Below are 18,199 nucleotides of genomic sequence, written 5' to 3'. Positions count from 1 at the left end.
CCATTTGTCAGGAACCAGCGGCAGTGGACCCAGTGGGCCACCGCGTACGTGCAGACACCTGGGACCGCAGTCTAAGTGGTAGCCGGTTTTCACCAGAGCCCGATGCAAAGCAGGTTGTACTTGGTGCAGAGTATTACCACCAGGTCGTTACGCAGGTGTGACTTTGGCTACGGTGCCGGGAAAAGGCGAGGTACAGAATCGTAAGGCTAGATCGTGGTCGGGGACAGGCAGGAGGTCGAAACGGGCAGCACAGGATCAGAGTCCATAACGGAACCGGGCGTCACAACAAGAAATCGCAGTATGGGCACGAGGCATAGATAGCAAGCTTTCACAATGGCTATGAGGCACAAAGATCCGGCCAGGTGTGCAGGTAGAGGCTGGGTTATAAGGGATTCTGGGAATGGCCAGCACCAATCAACGGTGCGCTGGCCCCTTAAATCTTCTGGGGGGACCGCCGGAGCTGGAACGGGGACAGGCGAGAAGCTGAGGGCGTGCTGGAGCATAGAGAGGGGGCATGGGTCGCACCCATGACAATTTTTGGCACAAATCCCTGGCAGTACACACATAATACACGACCGTCAGGAAGCGGAAGGACATGTAAGGTAAATCTCTTGATCATAACCACACAACTCACCCGAAGACAACGCAGGAAATCCATTCAGATAACCAACTAACATAATACAAGGCCGAAAAAGTACATGAAATAGTCGCAGACTATCTCTTACCTGAGGGATTCGGCCATCCTTCTCAAGTCTTCATTCTGCTGCTTTAACCGTTCGAGCTTGGCCAATATCTTAGAAAGTTCTCTACTGGAGTGGTCGGGGTTATCATTATCTCTCACCAAGTGTCCTCCGATGTAAAAGAGTAATGTCCCCCAGGCAAAGAGAATGAGCATTATCCAACGCCAGGATCCCGTCCATGGACGCATCTTCAGCTTCTGCCCACAGAGCGCCGTCTCATGAAAGAAACATTGTACTCCCAACGTCTTCCTCGTCATCTGAAGATCACCAGTCACTCAGCACCAGAGCCATGGTCAGCGCCCCGCACCTCCGGAGAACCTGCAAGTACAGGTCACAGCATGGGGAAGTGTACACAGCAATCATCAGAACAGAGGTACTCAGATCACATTTGGTAAAATGGTTAATAATGCAACAAAAAGTTTGCACCTTCAAAGAAAAACACATCTCTCGTAAAAAAAATATATATATGCAGGTCCTCTATAATCCTTGTTTCCATGATATCCCAAAATTGTGAATATCCTATAGTCACAGGAACAAAAAAAAAAGTAATTTGTCTACAGTATATCCTATACAAGCTCTTATACCTCTTGTGTCACCCCCTCATCCTCATAGACTGTAAGCTCTTGTGTCACCCCGTCATCTTCATAGACTGTAAGCTCGTGTCACCCCCTCATCCTCATAGACTGTAAGCTCTTGTGTCACCTCCTCATCCTCATAGACTGTAAGCTCTTGTGTCACCCCTCATCCTCATAGACTGTAAGCTCTTGTGTCACCCCCTTCATCCTCATAGACTGTAAGCTCTTGTGTCACCCCGTCATCTTCATAGACTGTAAGCTCTTGTGTCACCCCCTCATCCTCATAGACTGTAAGCTCTTGTGTCACCCCCTTCATCCTCATAGACTGTAAGCTCTTGTGTCACCCCCTCATCCTCATAGACTGTAAGCTCTTGTGTCACCCCCTCATCCTCATAGACTGTAAGCTCTTGTGTCACCCCCTCATCCTCATAGACTGTAAGCTCTTGTGTCACCCCCTCATCCTCATAGACTGTAAGCTCTTGTGTCACCCCCTCATCCTCATAGACTGTAAGCTCTTGTGTCACCTCCTCATCCTCATAGACTGTAAGCTCTTGTGTCACCTTCATCCTCATAGACTGTAAGCTCTTGTGTCACCCTCCTCCTCATAGACTGTAAGCTCTTGTGTCACCCCCTCATCCTCATAGACTGTAAGCTCTTGTGTCACCCCCTCATCCTCATAGACTGTAAGCTCTTGTGTCACCCCTCATCCTCATAGACTGTAAACTCTTGTGTCACCACCTCATCCTCATAGACTGTAAGCTCTTGTGTCACCCCCTCATCCTCATAGACTGTAAGCTCGTGTCACCCCCTTCATCCTCATAGACTGTAAGCTCTTGTGTCACCTCCTCATCCTCATAGACTGTAAGCTCTTGTGTCACCCCCTTCATCCTCATAGACTGTAAGCTCTTGTGTCACCCCCTCATCCTCATAGACTGTAAGCTCTTGTGTCACCCCCTCATCCTCATAGACTGTAAGCTCTTGTGTCGCCCTCTCATCCTCATAGACTGTAAGCTCTTGTGCCCCCCTCATCCTCATAGACTATAAGCTCTTGTGTCACCCCCTCATCCTCATAGACTGTAAGCTCTTGTGTCACCTCCTCATCCTCATAGACTGTAAGCTCTTGTGTCACACCTTTATCCTCATAGACTGTAAGCTCTTGTGTCACACCTTTATCCTCATAGACTGTAAGCTCTTGTGTCACACCTTTATCCTCATAGACTGTAAGCTCTTGTGTCACACCTTTATCCTCATAGACTGTAAGCTCTTGTGTCACACCTTTATCCTCATAGACTGTATGCCCTTGTGTCACCCCTCATCCTCATAGACTGTAAGCTCTTGTGTCACCCCCTCATCCTCATAGACTGTAAGCTCTTGTGTCACCCCCTCATCCTCATAGACTGTAAGCTCTTGTGTCACTCCCCTCATCCTCATAGACTGTAAGCTCTTGTGTCACCCCCTCATCCTCATAGACTGTAAGCTCTTGTGTCACACCTTTATCCTCATAGACTGTAAGCTCTTGTGTCACTCCCCTCATCCTCATAGACTGTAAGCTCTTGTGTCACACCTTTATCCTCATAGACTGTAAGCTCTTGTGTCACCCCCTCATCCTCATAGACTGTAAGCTCTTGTGTCACACCTTTATCCTCATAGACTGTAAGCTCTTGTGTCACACCTTTATCCTCATAGACTGTAAGCTCTTGTGTCACACCTTTATCCTCATAGACTGTAAGCTCTTGTGTCACACCTTTATCCTCATAGACTGTAAGCTGTTGTGTCACACCTTTATCCTCATAGACTGTAAGCTCTTGTGTCACACCTTTATCCTCATAGACTGTATGCCCTTGTGTCACCCCTCATCCTCATAGACTGTAAGCTCTTGTGTCACCCCCTCATCCTCATAGACTGTAAGCTCTTGTGTCACCCCCTCATCCTCATAGACTGTAAGCTCTTGTGTCACTCCCCTCATCCTCATAGACTGTAAGCTCTTGTGTCACCCCCTCATCCTCATAGACTGTAAGCTCTTGTGTCACACCTTTATCCTCATAGACTGTAAGCTCTTGTGTCACTCCCCTCATCCTCATAGACTGTAAGCTCTTGTGTCACACCTTTATCCTCATAGACTGTAAGCTCTTGTGTCACACCTTTATCCTCATAGACTGTAAGCTCTTGTGTCACCCCCTCATCCTCATAGACTGTAAGCTCTTGTGTCACACCTTTATCCTCATAGACTGTAAGCTCTTGTGTCACACCTTTATCCTCATAGACTGTAAGCTCTTGTGTCACACCTTTATCCTCATAGACTGTAAGCTTAATTTTTTCTTTATTTTTAGCTTTTTTTTTTTCCTTTTTGTGCCTTTTTGAGGGTATTTGCACTTTTTTTATGGCGCCTACGCCAGGGTGTTATTACATTTTCCGGTGAGTTGGTGTCTCTTGTAAATGTTCCTAACGCATCTTAGCAATATACTTCCTTTGATTGGTGCTTTTTTTCTTTCTCTACTTTTGAGACTTTTTAGGTGCAAAGTACAACTTGCCCACACTTACTCATGCTTGTATGCCTAAAAAAATTTTTTTTTTTTATTAAGTTGGGCAAACCCCTCCCCCCCCCCCAAACATATCTCAGACTAGAAAACACAAGTACACACACGTGTGAAGACTTTGAGAAGAGGCTCAATACTCCACGTAGTGATGGGTATGACGCCAATGTCCTTATCGGCGTCTACGCCTCTCCTAATACAACTCATTATGTTATTTGCCTTGGCAGCAGCTGCCTGGCACGGGTCAGCCACGTTCACCGCCTGCTGCTGTCGCCCTTTTTCCGCCGCAGTCTCACCCACAAGGTTTTACTAGTTAATACATAATTGTACTTTTTGTGTTCCCTTAGCCGTGTATTTGTCAGGCTTCCTCATTACTTACTTGGTTAGATCATAGTCCGATGTCTCCTCAGCGCCGGCACGGGGAGAGATCAGCAAAGCGTGGAGCGTCTGACAGCTGCGTCGTGTCTTCACGTGTCTGACAAAAGGAGGAAAATAGACGACTATGATTACAAGACATAATTATCATCATCAGGTATCAAGTCCCTGGACAGCCCCGAGGTCCTCAGCGCCACAGGATAAAGACTACAGTGCAACGCTACATGAAACAACATAAAAATGGAACTATATCGAGTTTTGTTCACCGATACATAACCAAAACGTGTCCAGTATCCACTAAACTTTATCAGATTTATCCACTTTCTTCAAAAATGTACCAATTCCGCTTATCATGGGTAATAAATTCAATCAATGTCCGTCCCCGGGTATAACCAGGGGCATCAGAGGACGGACACAGCTGCAGATGGATAAACAATCACTCTATAAAACGCGATTCCCCCAGTGGGTCCTGGGAGGAGGAGGAGGAGGAGGGGGGGGTGTTTTTCCCCTTGTGGAGCCCACATGGGAATAGCCATGAAGTAAACAGATTGTAGCTCAGGAGGAGAAAGCAGAAACAAGACGCGCATCATATTGTGCTGCAGAGCTGCCGGGAGTCACAAGAATACAAAAAGGAAAAGCAAAGTAAAAAAATCAGATAAAATAGTAAAAAGATAGAAAATGTCAATGATTAAGGGGACACCTATAGTCCCATAGTAGGAAATGGAGGAGAGATAGAGATATATATAGAGAGATAGAGATATATATAGAGAGATAGAGATAGAGATATATATAGAGAGATAGAGATAGAGATATATATAGAGATATATATAGATAGAGATAGAGATAGAGATATATATAGATAGAGATATATATAGATAGAGATAGAGATATATAGAGATAGAGATAGAGATAGAGATATATAGAGATAGAGATATATATAGATAGAGATAGAGATATATAGAGATAGAGATATATATAGATAGAGATAGAGATATATATAGATAGAGATAGAGATATATATAGATAGAGATAGAGATATATATAGATAGAGATAGAGATATATATAGATAGAGATAGAGATATATATAGATAGAGAGATAGAGAGATAGAGATATATATAGATAGAGATAGAGATAGAGATATAGATATATATAGATAGAGATAGAGATAGATATATATAGATAGAGAGATAGAGAGATAGAGAGATAGAGATATATATATATATATATATATATATATGCCTCAGGATGGGAGCTTTCCCGAAATCTAGGAAAGGAAAAAAAACATCTGCTCCCAGTTCCCGAGTCCAGTACTCCAGTTTTCTGGACCGTATCTCAGTGTACTTGCTTCGGCCCATGAGAGGTCTACACGGTCCTAAAAAGTCTCTATGGAGACCCCTAGAGGGGGGCATTGCTTTCTTTGTTGGCCAATCACTGGCCGAAGCAGGTCAGAACTTAGGGTCAACAACGCGGGAAGCGGTAGCCAGAGAGGCTCTAGCCCACCCTCAGGGTGTCACCCACTTAGGCTTTATTCTTACAATCCGACATGCACAAGAAGAGGGGAGGGAGCAGGATAAGTGATAATATCCTGCTTCAGCTCCTCCTATTAAGCAGAGCTCAAACATATAAACAAAGAATCACACAGTACAAGTATCAGGACCGCTGAATGACTTGATGAACATAATTATTAAAGCAGTAAAGGCACATGGGCAACAGTGGCCAATGGATTTTTAGAGATTTTTTTTTTTCTCAATGAGATTAAGGGGTTAGTCAGCATGGGGCCACCACACACAGTTTCTGATATGTCAATTGTTTCTGCAATTTCCACATCAGTGATGTTTTTTTTTTATTTTTTAATTTTGTCATTTCATTTATAATCTTTATTCTGTCAATCAAAAAAGGACATCCAGGGGGTCAAGATTTTTCCCTATAATATGTTCCTTTTAACTAGTTAAGAGCTTTCATGATGTCCCAGCTGTCCCAACTAGTTCCCTTGACCCGTGCCCCCCCCTGCTGCCCTGACCTCTGCCCCCCCTGCTGCCCTGACCTCTGCCCCCCTCCATGCTGCCCTGACCCGTGCCCCCCCCCATGCTGCCCTGACCCGTGTGCCCGGCTGCTGCCCTGACCCGTGTGCCCGGCTGCTGCCATGATTGTGTCCCGGGGATCACATGGACCCCATGACTGGTAGAGTCAGCATAGTTGCTAATTGAAACCTATAATTTATAAATATTTAGAGGGTTTTTAAAGTAAAAAAAAAAAATGCTTAATTGTCAAGAGTGGACACCCCTTTAAACAAGTAGCAGTACAGTAGTACCTTTTATTCCGGATTTAGTAAGGCACCAAGTAGGAAATAAGAAAAATTATTTCATGTAGCGCCTCACCACCTAATAGTGTCCGACATTAAAAAGAATCAAGCGGAAATATCAATTATAAAACCTGGCGTATTCAGATGAGCAGAGGCCTCGTGAAATTTACTTTGCAGATAAATAGCGCTAAGTGCTCCTGGGAGCCGGGGCAATGTAATCGAAAGTCGCCTGATTAATTACCGCAAATGCACCACAAATCCTGAGCACTGGAAAGCCATAAAACCATCGCTATAACACAATACACAAGCTTATAAAATATACATGAATCCAAGGAAAAAAAACAAATAACAACATTACATTAATTAATGGAAGACCCTTTCCTATAAGTCATCCCAGTTCTCCGGAGCACTGAGCCGGCCTCCGCTGAGCGCCCTAATGGAACGAGAAATGATTGCATCCGGCGGATTGTGAAATGTATGACCTCATTAGGACTACCCAGAAATGGGACTGCTCATTACAAACCTGTATACAACTAGTCAGCTAAATAATTAACTAAACACATACAAAGAAGAAGGGCAGCACCTTTACCACCTACCTCACCTTCACACCAACGCTGCATAAATCAATGGTACTACGAGTAAACATGGCCATTTTGGGCTACTTTTCTGCAGGTTACCCCTATGCAGGCTCTATCCGCTGGTGGCTGGGGAACTAGCTGCTATACTGTCTCACATACATTACACCCTTAAAGTACAGCTCCAGAACTTTTTCAGCTCACTCAAAGGAATAGAGAAGTACTGAGAAGGATAAAGCACTTGGGGTAGGATAGAAAACTTACTAATTAGCTCCTCTCACAATTCATATGTTTCTCTTATATGTTAAAGGTATGATGCATTATGAAGCAAACATACCTTGAGAATGCTGTAGCTACACTGATACAGGATCATATCTTGGTTAATCCCCGTGCTGAGTGGTTTTGCTGATAAAACAGATATAGCATTATGATAATGAAGCTCTTTCAGCACTTGCTTCCCCTAGCATATGAGGTTCTTCTCTACAGGAGATGATGATGCAATCACTTTTCTCCCTGCCAGTCAGAATAATCAATTGCTGCACCATTCCCTAGCTGCTGTGTATGAGTGATCCAGCTCAGGATGATAAGTTATGCTTGACTAACCTCCATTTGTAATGCCAAGCTCCCTTGTGTGATGAGTTGATCGAGGAAGCCATGCTGTCCCAGCTTTCCCAAGGTCCTGAATGTTATAATTGTTTTTTAAGCAAAACCACTCATCTCAGGGATTAACCAAGATATGATCCTGCATCAGTGTAGCTACAGCAGTCTGAAGGTATGTTTGCTTCATAATGCATCAAATCAAATGGTAGGTTTCCTTTAATGACAACATTATATGCACACAACATGGGTCTCTCCTCTCACTCAAAAATCTTTAGAAGGATCCGGGCACCAGTTTTTTTTTCTCCACTAAACTACTTACACCATCAGGTCGGGTATGAAATGTCCCGTTTCAGAATTCCCTTTTTTATGTGAAATCTTAACCAATTACCTAAAAAAAAAAAAAGTGGTCCAAAATCACGTGAAAATAAGCAGAGAAGAATTAGATTTGTCCGAGATGAGTCAAGTATGGAGGCTGCTGGGGGAAGTGTCACTTCAGCTTCCTCCATCTTCTGTTCTATTGGACCTGGAAAAATGCTTGTGGTGTCATATTAAAGATAAGAAACTCTTCTTTCAGATCACACCATTGTTGTTTGGTTACTTACAAAACCGGAGACGCAAGCAGTTAAAAGAAGGCGGGAAATAGATCTTTATCTGCAGCCTGCGTTTCTGACTAGTTTATCCTTAAAGGAAATCTACCATCCCAGAATCAAGGATTGAAAACCAAGCACACTTACATGCTGGCGTGTTCCCCCTCTGGCAGGATCCACTCTTATATTTCTTTATGCCTTTGTATTTATAAACAAAGGCTTTAAAATTATGTAAATGAGCCTGAGAGGCTCTGGGTTCCGTAGATGTTAATGAAGCCTGGAGCCCCTCAGGCTCTTTTGCATAATTTTTTAAAGCTTTTGTATGTAAATACAAAAGCATAAGAAGACAAAAGAAGAGGGGGCACACACCAGCATGTAAGTGTCCCTGTTTTTCAATCCTTGATCCTTGGGTGGTACATTTCCTTTAAGGACATACTAGTCAGAAACGTGAGCTGCAGATAAAGATCCAGTTCCTGCCATTTTTTTTTTAACTGCCTGTATCTCCGGTTCTGTAGCGCAGAGAACCACAATCCTGATGTGATCTGAAAGATGAGATACTTATCTTTAATATGACACCAGCAGCATATTTCTAGTTACTATAGAACCGAAGATAGGAGCATTTGAAGCGACGCCATAAATCTTGGAAAAAGGTGAAAAGACGGTAACAAGAGAAGTAACTGCCAAACAAATTAATCAAAGCAGAAGCTTCTCGTCCTAATAAACCCGCGTCTAATTAGCGGTGTGATGATCCGTGGTGGAAGGACTTAAATGTCAGTATATTTGGTTGATTGTGTATTAGCCGTAGGAATGTGTAATTAAACAAATCAAACAGACATTACTCACCTGACTCCCGGCAAAGTACGGCTTAAGAAATCTTCCGAAACTAGAGCATCAATATTAGATCAGTAAAGGTTCAACTAGAGACACCTCTATGCACTACTGAGGAGGGATAATGGTACACTACATAGTTTACACACTGCTTATTTATAGCCCACCTGCTGTAGATTGAGTAGCATCAGTGCAGACCACTTGAACAAAAGTCAGAAAAGAAGTCCTCTCCGAAATTATATTGTTGACGGATTTAAACTGTGCTAAAGTATGAAGGACAAACATAGAAATCTTTATAAAATGAAGCTTCTTCGTCCTCTAATCTGGTCCTTTTCCTCCTACCACTTTTCCTTTCTCATATTCAGTCAAAAATCAGTTCTGAATCAAATTTGGTTTCCTACGTCATATTGTGGCTCGCAGAGGCGTCAGATTACAGCTTCCCATAGAGGTCTATGGCAGAGGGAAGTGGGAAGAGTGGCCGAGAGAAAAGCAAAGACAGAGGCAAAGAGAAGATGTTGTAGGTAACAGTGGGGGGGGGGGGGATTTATATACCATCAGTTTTAAAGGAGTAACTATCCTCCTAAGAACTGATTTTATTATAACTATTTGATGCTAATTATGCTAATACGCACTACGGCTAAATTAAAAGGAGCACCTCAGTGCCTTGTGTTATAATTTATTCCCTCCCACCATTCTGAGACAAGTCCCACCTATCACCTGCTCTATGCACTGTGGACAGGCGGGACTTGTATCGGAATGGGGGGGGGGGGTGAATAAATTATAAGATGAGGCGCTTTGAGGTGCTTGGCTGGCGTAGCCAGAGCACCCTATAGCAATTGGTACAATTTATGAAACGCTATACATTGCCGCTATTACATAGTATAGAGTTAATAATAATAACATCATTCCTCAGGAACTTCTTAGTAGGACACCTCTTCCATCTGTAAAACTGATGGTAGATGTCCTTTAAGACTGCAGTTTAAAATTTCCCCTTCGGACCGGTACCTGTATCTACAACGAGCCTCCAACTACTTAGTAAATTTGGGTGCTTTATCCACCAGGTTGGACCCAAGACCAGTCCACATCCAGTGGAGATTTCGCCTATAGTTCACACAACTGCCCACAAACCGCCCACCGTGCTCCCCACCGCCCACCGTGCTCCCCACCGCCCACCGTGCTCCCCACCGCCCACCGTGCTCCCCACCGCCCACCGTGCTCCCCACCACCCACCGTGCTCCCCACCACCCACCGTGCTCCCCGCTCCAAAGTTGGAAGTGGGTCGGAAAACAGATCGAGAGAAAAACTGCTTAAAAAATACAAAAAAGGCCAGAAATGGAGCACTCCTCCTCCTATATGCAACTTATCCTACAAATTATCTGTAATATTTTGCAGCATGATTAGGTCTATTATATGATGATACTATTCCGTATCATCCTGTGCCTAATTTTTCAGGCTTATCACAGTTCGGATAGTCTCGGGAGGGATACATTGTCACTGTAAATGCTTTATACAGATGTATATTATAAATCGGGCCGCGTATCCCTTAGAAGAGATGTAATATCCCCCACTACTGAGACTTTGCATGCAGCCCGCAGTACGTGACGGATTTTGGTCTTTCAGCAGGGAGAGCACAAAGATTTCAAAGCAAAAGTAATCACTCACAGCCGCACGGACGCCGGTGGTGGTGGCGGCGGTATAAATAAAATGATACCTTTCGCTGGCTTTGGGGCATTTATAATGTATGAAAGGCCTGTGATTGCAGCGATAGGGCCATGTAAACAGCCCTCTCCTAGGTGTGAATTCTCCTTAATAGGCCATTTCATAGCCCGGGCCGCTCACAGTTCTCCATCTCTCTGGGGGTCTGTATTACAAAAAAGAAATAAAACATTTGCGCAGAGCTTTTGAAGTATTCAGCTGTTTTTTTTTGGGAACGCGGTGATAAGATACACAAAGCGGAAGGATCACAGCCCTCGTTCAGATCCTGCAGCCTGACAAATACACAGGAACGCAATGTACTTATTGTGAGAGTCGGAGCAGAACGACCACGGAGCCTCTGATTTTACAACATACTTCAAGACTAAGGGAAAAAAAATAAAAAAAGAGAGAACGAGAGCTCGGCTCCATGCATCTCATGGCGGTACACAAGTTTCTAGGGCTTTTGTTGGACTTGCCGGAGCTCTGAGGCACGGCGAATAGACTGTATAACTATTTTCTAATATATTCCCCTCCCTTCACTCACCGCAGTACAGAAATTATAGACATATATTGCCATTGATGCTCCAGAAAGCCTGTGAGTCCTCCTTGCCCCGCCCCTACCCAGGGAATGCTGTCAATCACTGTGTGTGGGTGGGGGAAGCAAGACTCACAGGCTTAAAAGGACACTTACCACTAGGATGGAAGACCAGAAAGGCAAATGAGCCTGAGGGGCTACAGGCTCCATTAAAGGAGTTTTCCCAAGGGATAGAGCCTAATTTGCTGATCAGTGGGGGTCTCAGTGCTGTGGGGTCCGATGGGGTCCCACATACCTGCGCCAGACCCCTCATCGATCCGTCAGAGTAATGGAGCTGACAGCCGCGCATGACTGTTCTGCTCCATTAATATCTATGGAGCTGACGGAAATTGCTGAGCACGTCGCTCAGAACAGTCATGCGTGACCGTCTGCTCCATTTATGTGAAAGAGCGACGGGTGGTACGTATGGCAATGAAATGAAAGAGTTTTAATAGACAGGTTTAATACTTTCACCTGACCTCCTCTATCCTATGTTAGAGAAGATGGATCCACTTTATACTATTTTGTAGAAGATATAAAAAAATAGCGGATGTACCAAAGTAACATATTTGCGTATTTCCCTTCTTCCATGGAGGCATGCTATGATTTCATGCGAACAGATACACACATAGGGAGGGATTTATTGCTGGAGTATGATTGCAGCCACGTTCCCCCTTGTAATGCCTCTTGACATATATGGCAGGCGGCCAGACTATGCAGCAGGCGGCCAGACTATGCATGGTCCTACCTGGCGTAGTTTTGCGTAAAAAAAAAAAAAAAAAAAAGGGTACAGTTTTTTTTTCAAAAGAACGCAGGCAAGGCCCCCTACCGCCCACCGTGCCCTTCTACACCAACATGGTGTGGAGGTGGTGTATTCGCTATTTTAATTGCAATTCCTTGCATCGCTCCAGAAAACTGGTGTAGAAGCAGTGATAATTCACCCCCATGAGGTAGATTTTGCAAAGGTTAGTGGGTAAAGGACCTTAGATAACATCACCCTGGTCACAAGACATGACGTGGGGAGGAGCCGGTGGACTTAGCAGAGCAGGACACACCCCTTCTGACTCATAGCTATTTGCCAAATAAGAAAAGAGTTGATTTTATGGGGATATGATGAAAAAAAATTTTAGCCAAAAAAAAAAATAAAAAAATAATTACATTTGGTTAATAAGGGTCTATGAGAACCTGTCGCTAGCTAAAAATAGTGAAAAATGTGGTGACAGGTTCCCTTTAAAGGTGCCTTAACAAATACTCTTGGGGGGAGATTTATCATAAGTCTCTTAATGAAGAACTGTTCTAGTTGTCCATGGCAACCAACCAGAGCTCAGCTTTCATTTTCCCACAGCTGTTTACAAAATTAAAGCTGAGCTCTGATTGGTTTACCTCAACTAGAGCAGTTTTACCTCAGAAACTGGATGATAAATCTCCCCCTTAGTATCTACAATTCTCTGTGCCCAAGGGCCAAATCAAAAACTATTTTTCAAATGACAAAGATTCATATCTCAAGCAAGGCCCCAGTTTGATTAATACCCAGCATCCCCCTCCCTTTTTTTGGGGGGGGCGAATCAGTCGGAAGGATAGGGAAATAAAAAAAGATGCCCTTTAAGTAAACAAAAGCTGTCAGCAATACATCGTGCCTCATAAATGTTCCCTTCAGGTCTTTTTGTTGCTGCTCTATAGTGAATGCGGCGGCTGTTGCGGCATATGCCTTGTGTTATTTTTAGGCGGGGGGGGGGGGGGGGTGTACTAACAGCTATGGAGACGCCCCCTCGCTTTGTTTATTAGAACCTCTGCTTCATTAATTAAATAAAAACACATTGACGGAAAGATGAAAGAGTCACTCAAGTTTAATAAGAAGCTGAAACGGCAGTATTACAAAATTCCCAGCGTACAGTGAGGAGTTTTTTTTTACTTTTTTCAGCAGACATAAGCAACAAATCACAGAAGAGACGTTTTTTCTCGTCCGGGAGGAAGAACCGCAGACGTGGAGCCGGGTCCATGAGTATAAGTAATGTCTTCTGTAAAGGGAATGACGGCTCTACATGGAAATGACAACCTCAATTTAATGGTTATTTACAAGTACAAATCACAGTTCAGCGCAGATCGGGGGGGGGGGGGGGTGGAAATCGGCGAAAATCCTTTATTTTACAAGCTGGAGATTGAGATTTCTGTCAGCTATACAGTCACTTGCCCTTGCCAAATTGAAAAGTGCTGCCCTCTACATGACTGACTTCATGTGTCCTCTACTTTACAGCGAGTATTAGAGCCCCGAGCTGCACACTGGTTGCTTTTGGAAACAATCAGCAAGGTTGTTGACGAACCCATCTTTATCAATGGCACCGAGCTGACAGCCTGGCCAACTGTGCCACAGGTTACCCGAATTAGGCAAGAGGTAAAGGTGCCATAAATTGGCACAGATTTTTTTGCAAATTATTGCATATTATAAGGCTAAGGGCCTTATGGTCACCATGACAGAGCCATGTGTGCTCCCGCCACAACTTATGGAGTATGTGCTATTCCTGGCCGGATTTGAGACGCAACTACTGAGACCCAATGGAAGTCTCAAACGGGAGGCAAAAGCCCCCATTTACAGCACAAAGCCGCATGCAGTTAGCCTCCAGCAATGCAGCCCCTTTCCAATGTTGATGTGATACAGATTTTCCTTGTCCATTAGTTTTTAAAATTTTATAATTGCAAAATAACGCGGGTGAAAGAGTTTAAATGCAAAAATCCCATATCCCCAAGTAGCGAGCGGGCTTCAGAGCCTCCTTTGTAAGTAATGAACACTCAGCAAGGGTATGACACAGACATTAGACCTAATAAAATTTTACTCCATATGCTACAGATATATTTTAAAAAAAACCCACTAAATATAGTAACTACAGATAATTGTCAAGGTGAAGATTGGGTCATGTGGGAGGAGGAACAAAAAGAAGAATTATTTTTTAGAAAGTAAAACAATAATCAAGGGGCATGGGAAGAGGAGAGTCGTGATGGAGGATGAAAAGTGTCACGTGAGGGGAGGGAGGAAGAGGACGATAAGAATAAGGTCAGAGGAGGAACAAAAACATTATCATGTTTTAAGAAGTAAATAATAATAATCACGTAGGGAGGAGGGCCCAAGGGGGCCGGGCGAGAGGAGGGCCCAAGGGGGCCGGGCGGGAGGAGGGCCCAAGGGGGCCGGGCGGGAGGAGGGCCCAAGGGGGCCGGGCGGGAGGAGGGCCATGTGTGTGGCAGGAGGGAGGCGTCAAGGAAAGGCTTCTGGAAGGGTAAAGTATGTGAAAAGAAGAAAGTCGTGTGGATGGAGGAGGACTTTTCCATCACCTCCCATGACCATCTTGATCACAAAAATCGCATGCAGAGTAATTTAGAAGAGTTCTGGTAATCCCCTCCAATAATAGAAGTGGTACTCAGTCACTTTGGTGCCACTCAGGGTAAAGATACAATATACACACATAAAGCCGGGGCTGTATATCTCACTTCAGCGCACACAAAGTTGCAGGCAGCGTTTCCCATACATATGGATATTACAGAAGTGTTTTCAGCATTTCCCTACTGTTTCATCTAAATCCTTCATATCTGTCAGACAACTTCTGTTACAGTCTGCAGTTCTCAGTGCTTAGATTCTGAGACTCGACAAAAGACGACATCTTGAAGCCTCAAACTCGCATTATAAGGCCCACTAAACAGCAAAATTGAATTTTTTGGAAATGAACCATGAACAAAAAGACATCACTTAGTGTCACCTGACAATCCAGTACGGAGGGGGATATATAAAGCGGAGAATTTATATAACAGAGACGTCTCAAGCTCTTCCTAATAGGATTTTATTCCAGCCTGAAAACTTTCCCTCTGCAGCTTAATGAAACTCTGTACGTCTCAATTTGGTAGGCGGTGGCTGCCGATGAGCGCCCATAGGATTAAAGAGGTACTACCACCACATCTTCAGTAGGTGCCACCTGTGGAATAAGCTTCAGGGTCCTTGTCCAAGGTGTGCGTTACATGGGCGACACCTTTCTCTATGATATGGGACCGGGAATGACTTGGCCTTGGATCTTGATGGCCATTGAGAAGAACCTCGGAAAACCCCTGTGACAAGGACTATTAGAGAATATGACTTACATATGGGAGAAGGGGGTTCTGCTAATTAGGACCCCCAATCATCAACTGAGATGGAGAGCGGCGTCAAACAACAACGTTTAATCCCACATGTTTGACATGACCAAGCACTACATGGTCCCCCATGCTTCATCCATGGTTGCCATCTACTCATCGGTGCCGATTGTTGCTTTAATGTTAGAAAAATCCAAGTTGACCAATCGATTGTTGGGTCTCTGAAATAGGCCAATCACCAGTAGCAAGTGAAAATGTATCCTACACTGCCTCCGCAGGGGTAGTGAAGAATTACACCGTGTGTACATTGGTGCATGAGGCTTTCCCCCAACAATTTTCTTCAACTGCTTGTACTACGTAGCCACGTTACTCTTCCAAGGGCATGTCTTCATCTCCATCTTACGGGATATGCACTTTATATTTATGAGCTATTTGTCTTTCTGAACAGTTTCCACTTTATTCATCAATACCGATTCTTGACAACCCTGCTGGGAGGTTCACGCTCTTTTATATGTAAAGCACCGGATCCCACCGGACTCCCGTAACATGACTTCAAAGCCTGACCCTTTGTACGGCGACGGCAATTCCTCAGAATTAGGCTTCCTTCTGGTTCTTACCTTCAACGTGCCGGACATACCAAGGTCCTTGGCTCATCATTAAATGATTATGTGATGGCGGTATTATGCACATGAAGCAGATTTCGTGGTCTGATGGTTTGTTGAAAGAAAGGTCATTTGCAACAAGACAAAAAAAAAAAAAAACATACGGAGATAAAACAAAGTCCTCAGGGGTGTCATGTAGATTTACGAAAATGAACTTAACCGTGTGAACGCTTGGCTGCAACGGCCAAGTTGTATCCATCAAGCTTTATTTAGTGTAACGTGAAAATAACATCTATACCAGCACGTGTAAACCCGTCTTATCAGAGGCTCAAGCTGCTTCACTGTTGACTCCACATGATTTATACTGCAGCTCTTCTTGTTAAGACAAGCTGCTCGCAAAATTCACAAGCCCACCGGGAACTCATGGACGGAAGGGTTTATCTATAGCACAGCATGTAGGACATAGTCATAATAAAAGGCAAAAAAGTCTAATAAGCCACAGTGTCCACCCAGATTCAAGAGGCACCAGCTGAATTTGAGGGGTTTCCGGAGGACATCATCACAGAGTTTGGGAGCAATTTGCATATACGTAGGAGACTTTCTTATGGAAATTGATCAATAGAAATCAGAGGGAATCTGTCAGCGTCTATGACCATAAAAAGCTGCAGGTAGTGTTGTGTATTGGCCCTGCAGATTTGTGTAATCATACTTCTTTGTGTGTTAGTATCAGCAGGATTGTGAAAAATGCTTTTACATTCCGGGGTTGTAGCTGGACGGGGTTGTAGCTGGACTGGGTTGTCCTCACACTGCTGTGTTGTAAGGAGTTCCATAAGTCTATCAATTGGCTTTAAAAGACCCCAAGGTTAGTTGTGGAGAACTAATGGGACATCTGCCAAAGGTGTGACTCCAAGCCCTCTCCTTAGGCATCCAGGCCTTTGCCCCAAGGAAAGAGTTCACCAAACAAGACTCAAGACCTCCTCCTGTAGTCAAAGGCAGCCCAAAACATGCCACACTCCAAGTTATTTTAAAGTTACACATCCTAGGCTTTTTGGGATTGCAGGAAGAGCAAGAAGGAGCAAGATAGGGTTCGATTTTTTAATGAAGTTCCTGCTCCGGGCTCCGTTATTCTTACTGTTCAGGGGATAACAGAGGGAAGCGACAATGATAATTCACTTCCCCCCTCCCATTGTGTGAGATTACATCAGGCAGAAGGAGGAGGAAGTGCAGTTGGAGCATTACAACAATCTGTGAAGCTATAGCATGAACAAGCTCTGGTAACACCTCCCGGAGCCCTTCAGGCTCATTAGCATAATTTAAAGAGTTGATTTTAGAAGAAGGCTATAGATAACAAATATATGAAGATTACTACAGTCACGGTCCCTGGATCTATGCGTAAGTGCCCCTGGTTTATCATGATGGATTCTTGATGGTAGATTTCCTTTGAATTGTTATGTGGTTTCTGGTTGTAATATGGGCTCTCAGCCTCTAAAACTTTTGACATCCACACACTAGGTGAACATATACTTTGTGCAAAGCAAACAAAAAGTTCAATGTATTGAGGAAATCTAAAGAATTTTTACTATACAACAAACCTACAATAAAACCAGTTTCTGTAAACTATAAAATGTAAAAGAGGAAACATTATTACATATAATAAAGCAACGGCTGAACTTGATTGACCCAAAACTACTTTTGATCCAATAAAACCATGTAACGAGTAGTTTTATGAGAATAGTGTTTTATGAGAATAGCATATAGAAAGGTTATGTCTTAATGGACCTGTGTCATGTAAACTTTTTGGAATGTTTTTTTTTTTTTTCAACCTTTGTAGGCTAGGTCTCTATCCACCATCGATTACTCATCGATGAATGACTAATTGGTTGCGGTGACAGAGGGACCACTGTTACCTACCCTAGGGTGATACTACCCTCAGTTATTGGTTAGTCACTAATGAACGACCAATCACATTGATAATCCAAAGAGGATTGCCAAGCTTGGTTCCTATGTTACGTCTCGATCACAAACCCAAGAGACCCACAGAAGAAAATGGAGTATTGGTCACATTATTGGACATGAAGGATTCAGGGAGAATTTCTG

General features: G+C 43.8%; 1 protein-coding gene across 2 annotated transcripts in view; it reads right to left on the bottom strand.

Annotated features, from left to right (window-relative positions):
• Positions 1 to 18,199, bottom strand: part of FUT8 (fucosyltransferase 8) — a 113,466-nt gene that overhangs the window by 61,071 nt on the left and 34,196 nt on the right. For both annotated transcript variants that reach the window (XM_072115188.1, XM_072115190.1), the window contains exons 2-3: positions 4,229 to 4,324; positions 726 to 1,058 (exon numbers count right to left, since the gene is read on the bottom strand). In XM_072115188.1, coding sequence (XP_071971289.1) covers positions 726 to 997 — 272 coding nt within the window. In that variant the 5' untranslated portion in view covers positions 998 to 1,058; positions 4,229 to 4,324. The remainder of the gene's footprint in view (positions 1 to 725; positions 1,059 to 4,228; positions 4,325 to 18,199) is intronic.

This window comes from Engystomops pustulosus, chromosome 7 (assembly GCF_040894005.1).
Source record: "Engystomops pustulosus chromosome 7, aEngPut4.maternal, whole genome shotgun sequence".
In the NCBI taxonomy this organism is placed as follows: domain Eukaryota; kingdom Metazoa; phylum Chordata; class Amphibia; order Anura; family Leptodactylidae; genus Engystomops; species Engystomops pustulosus.
Note: the sequence above shows the minus strand (reverse complement) of the source record. Positions and strands in the feature narration are given on the sequence as shown.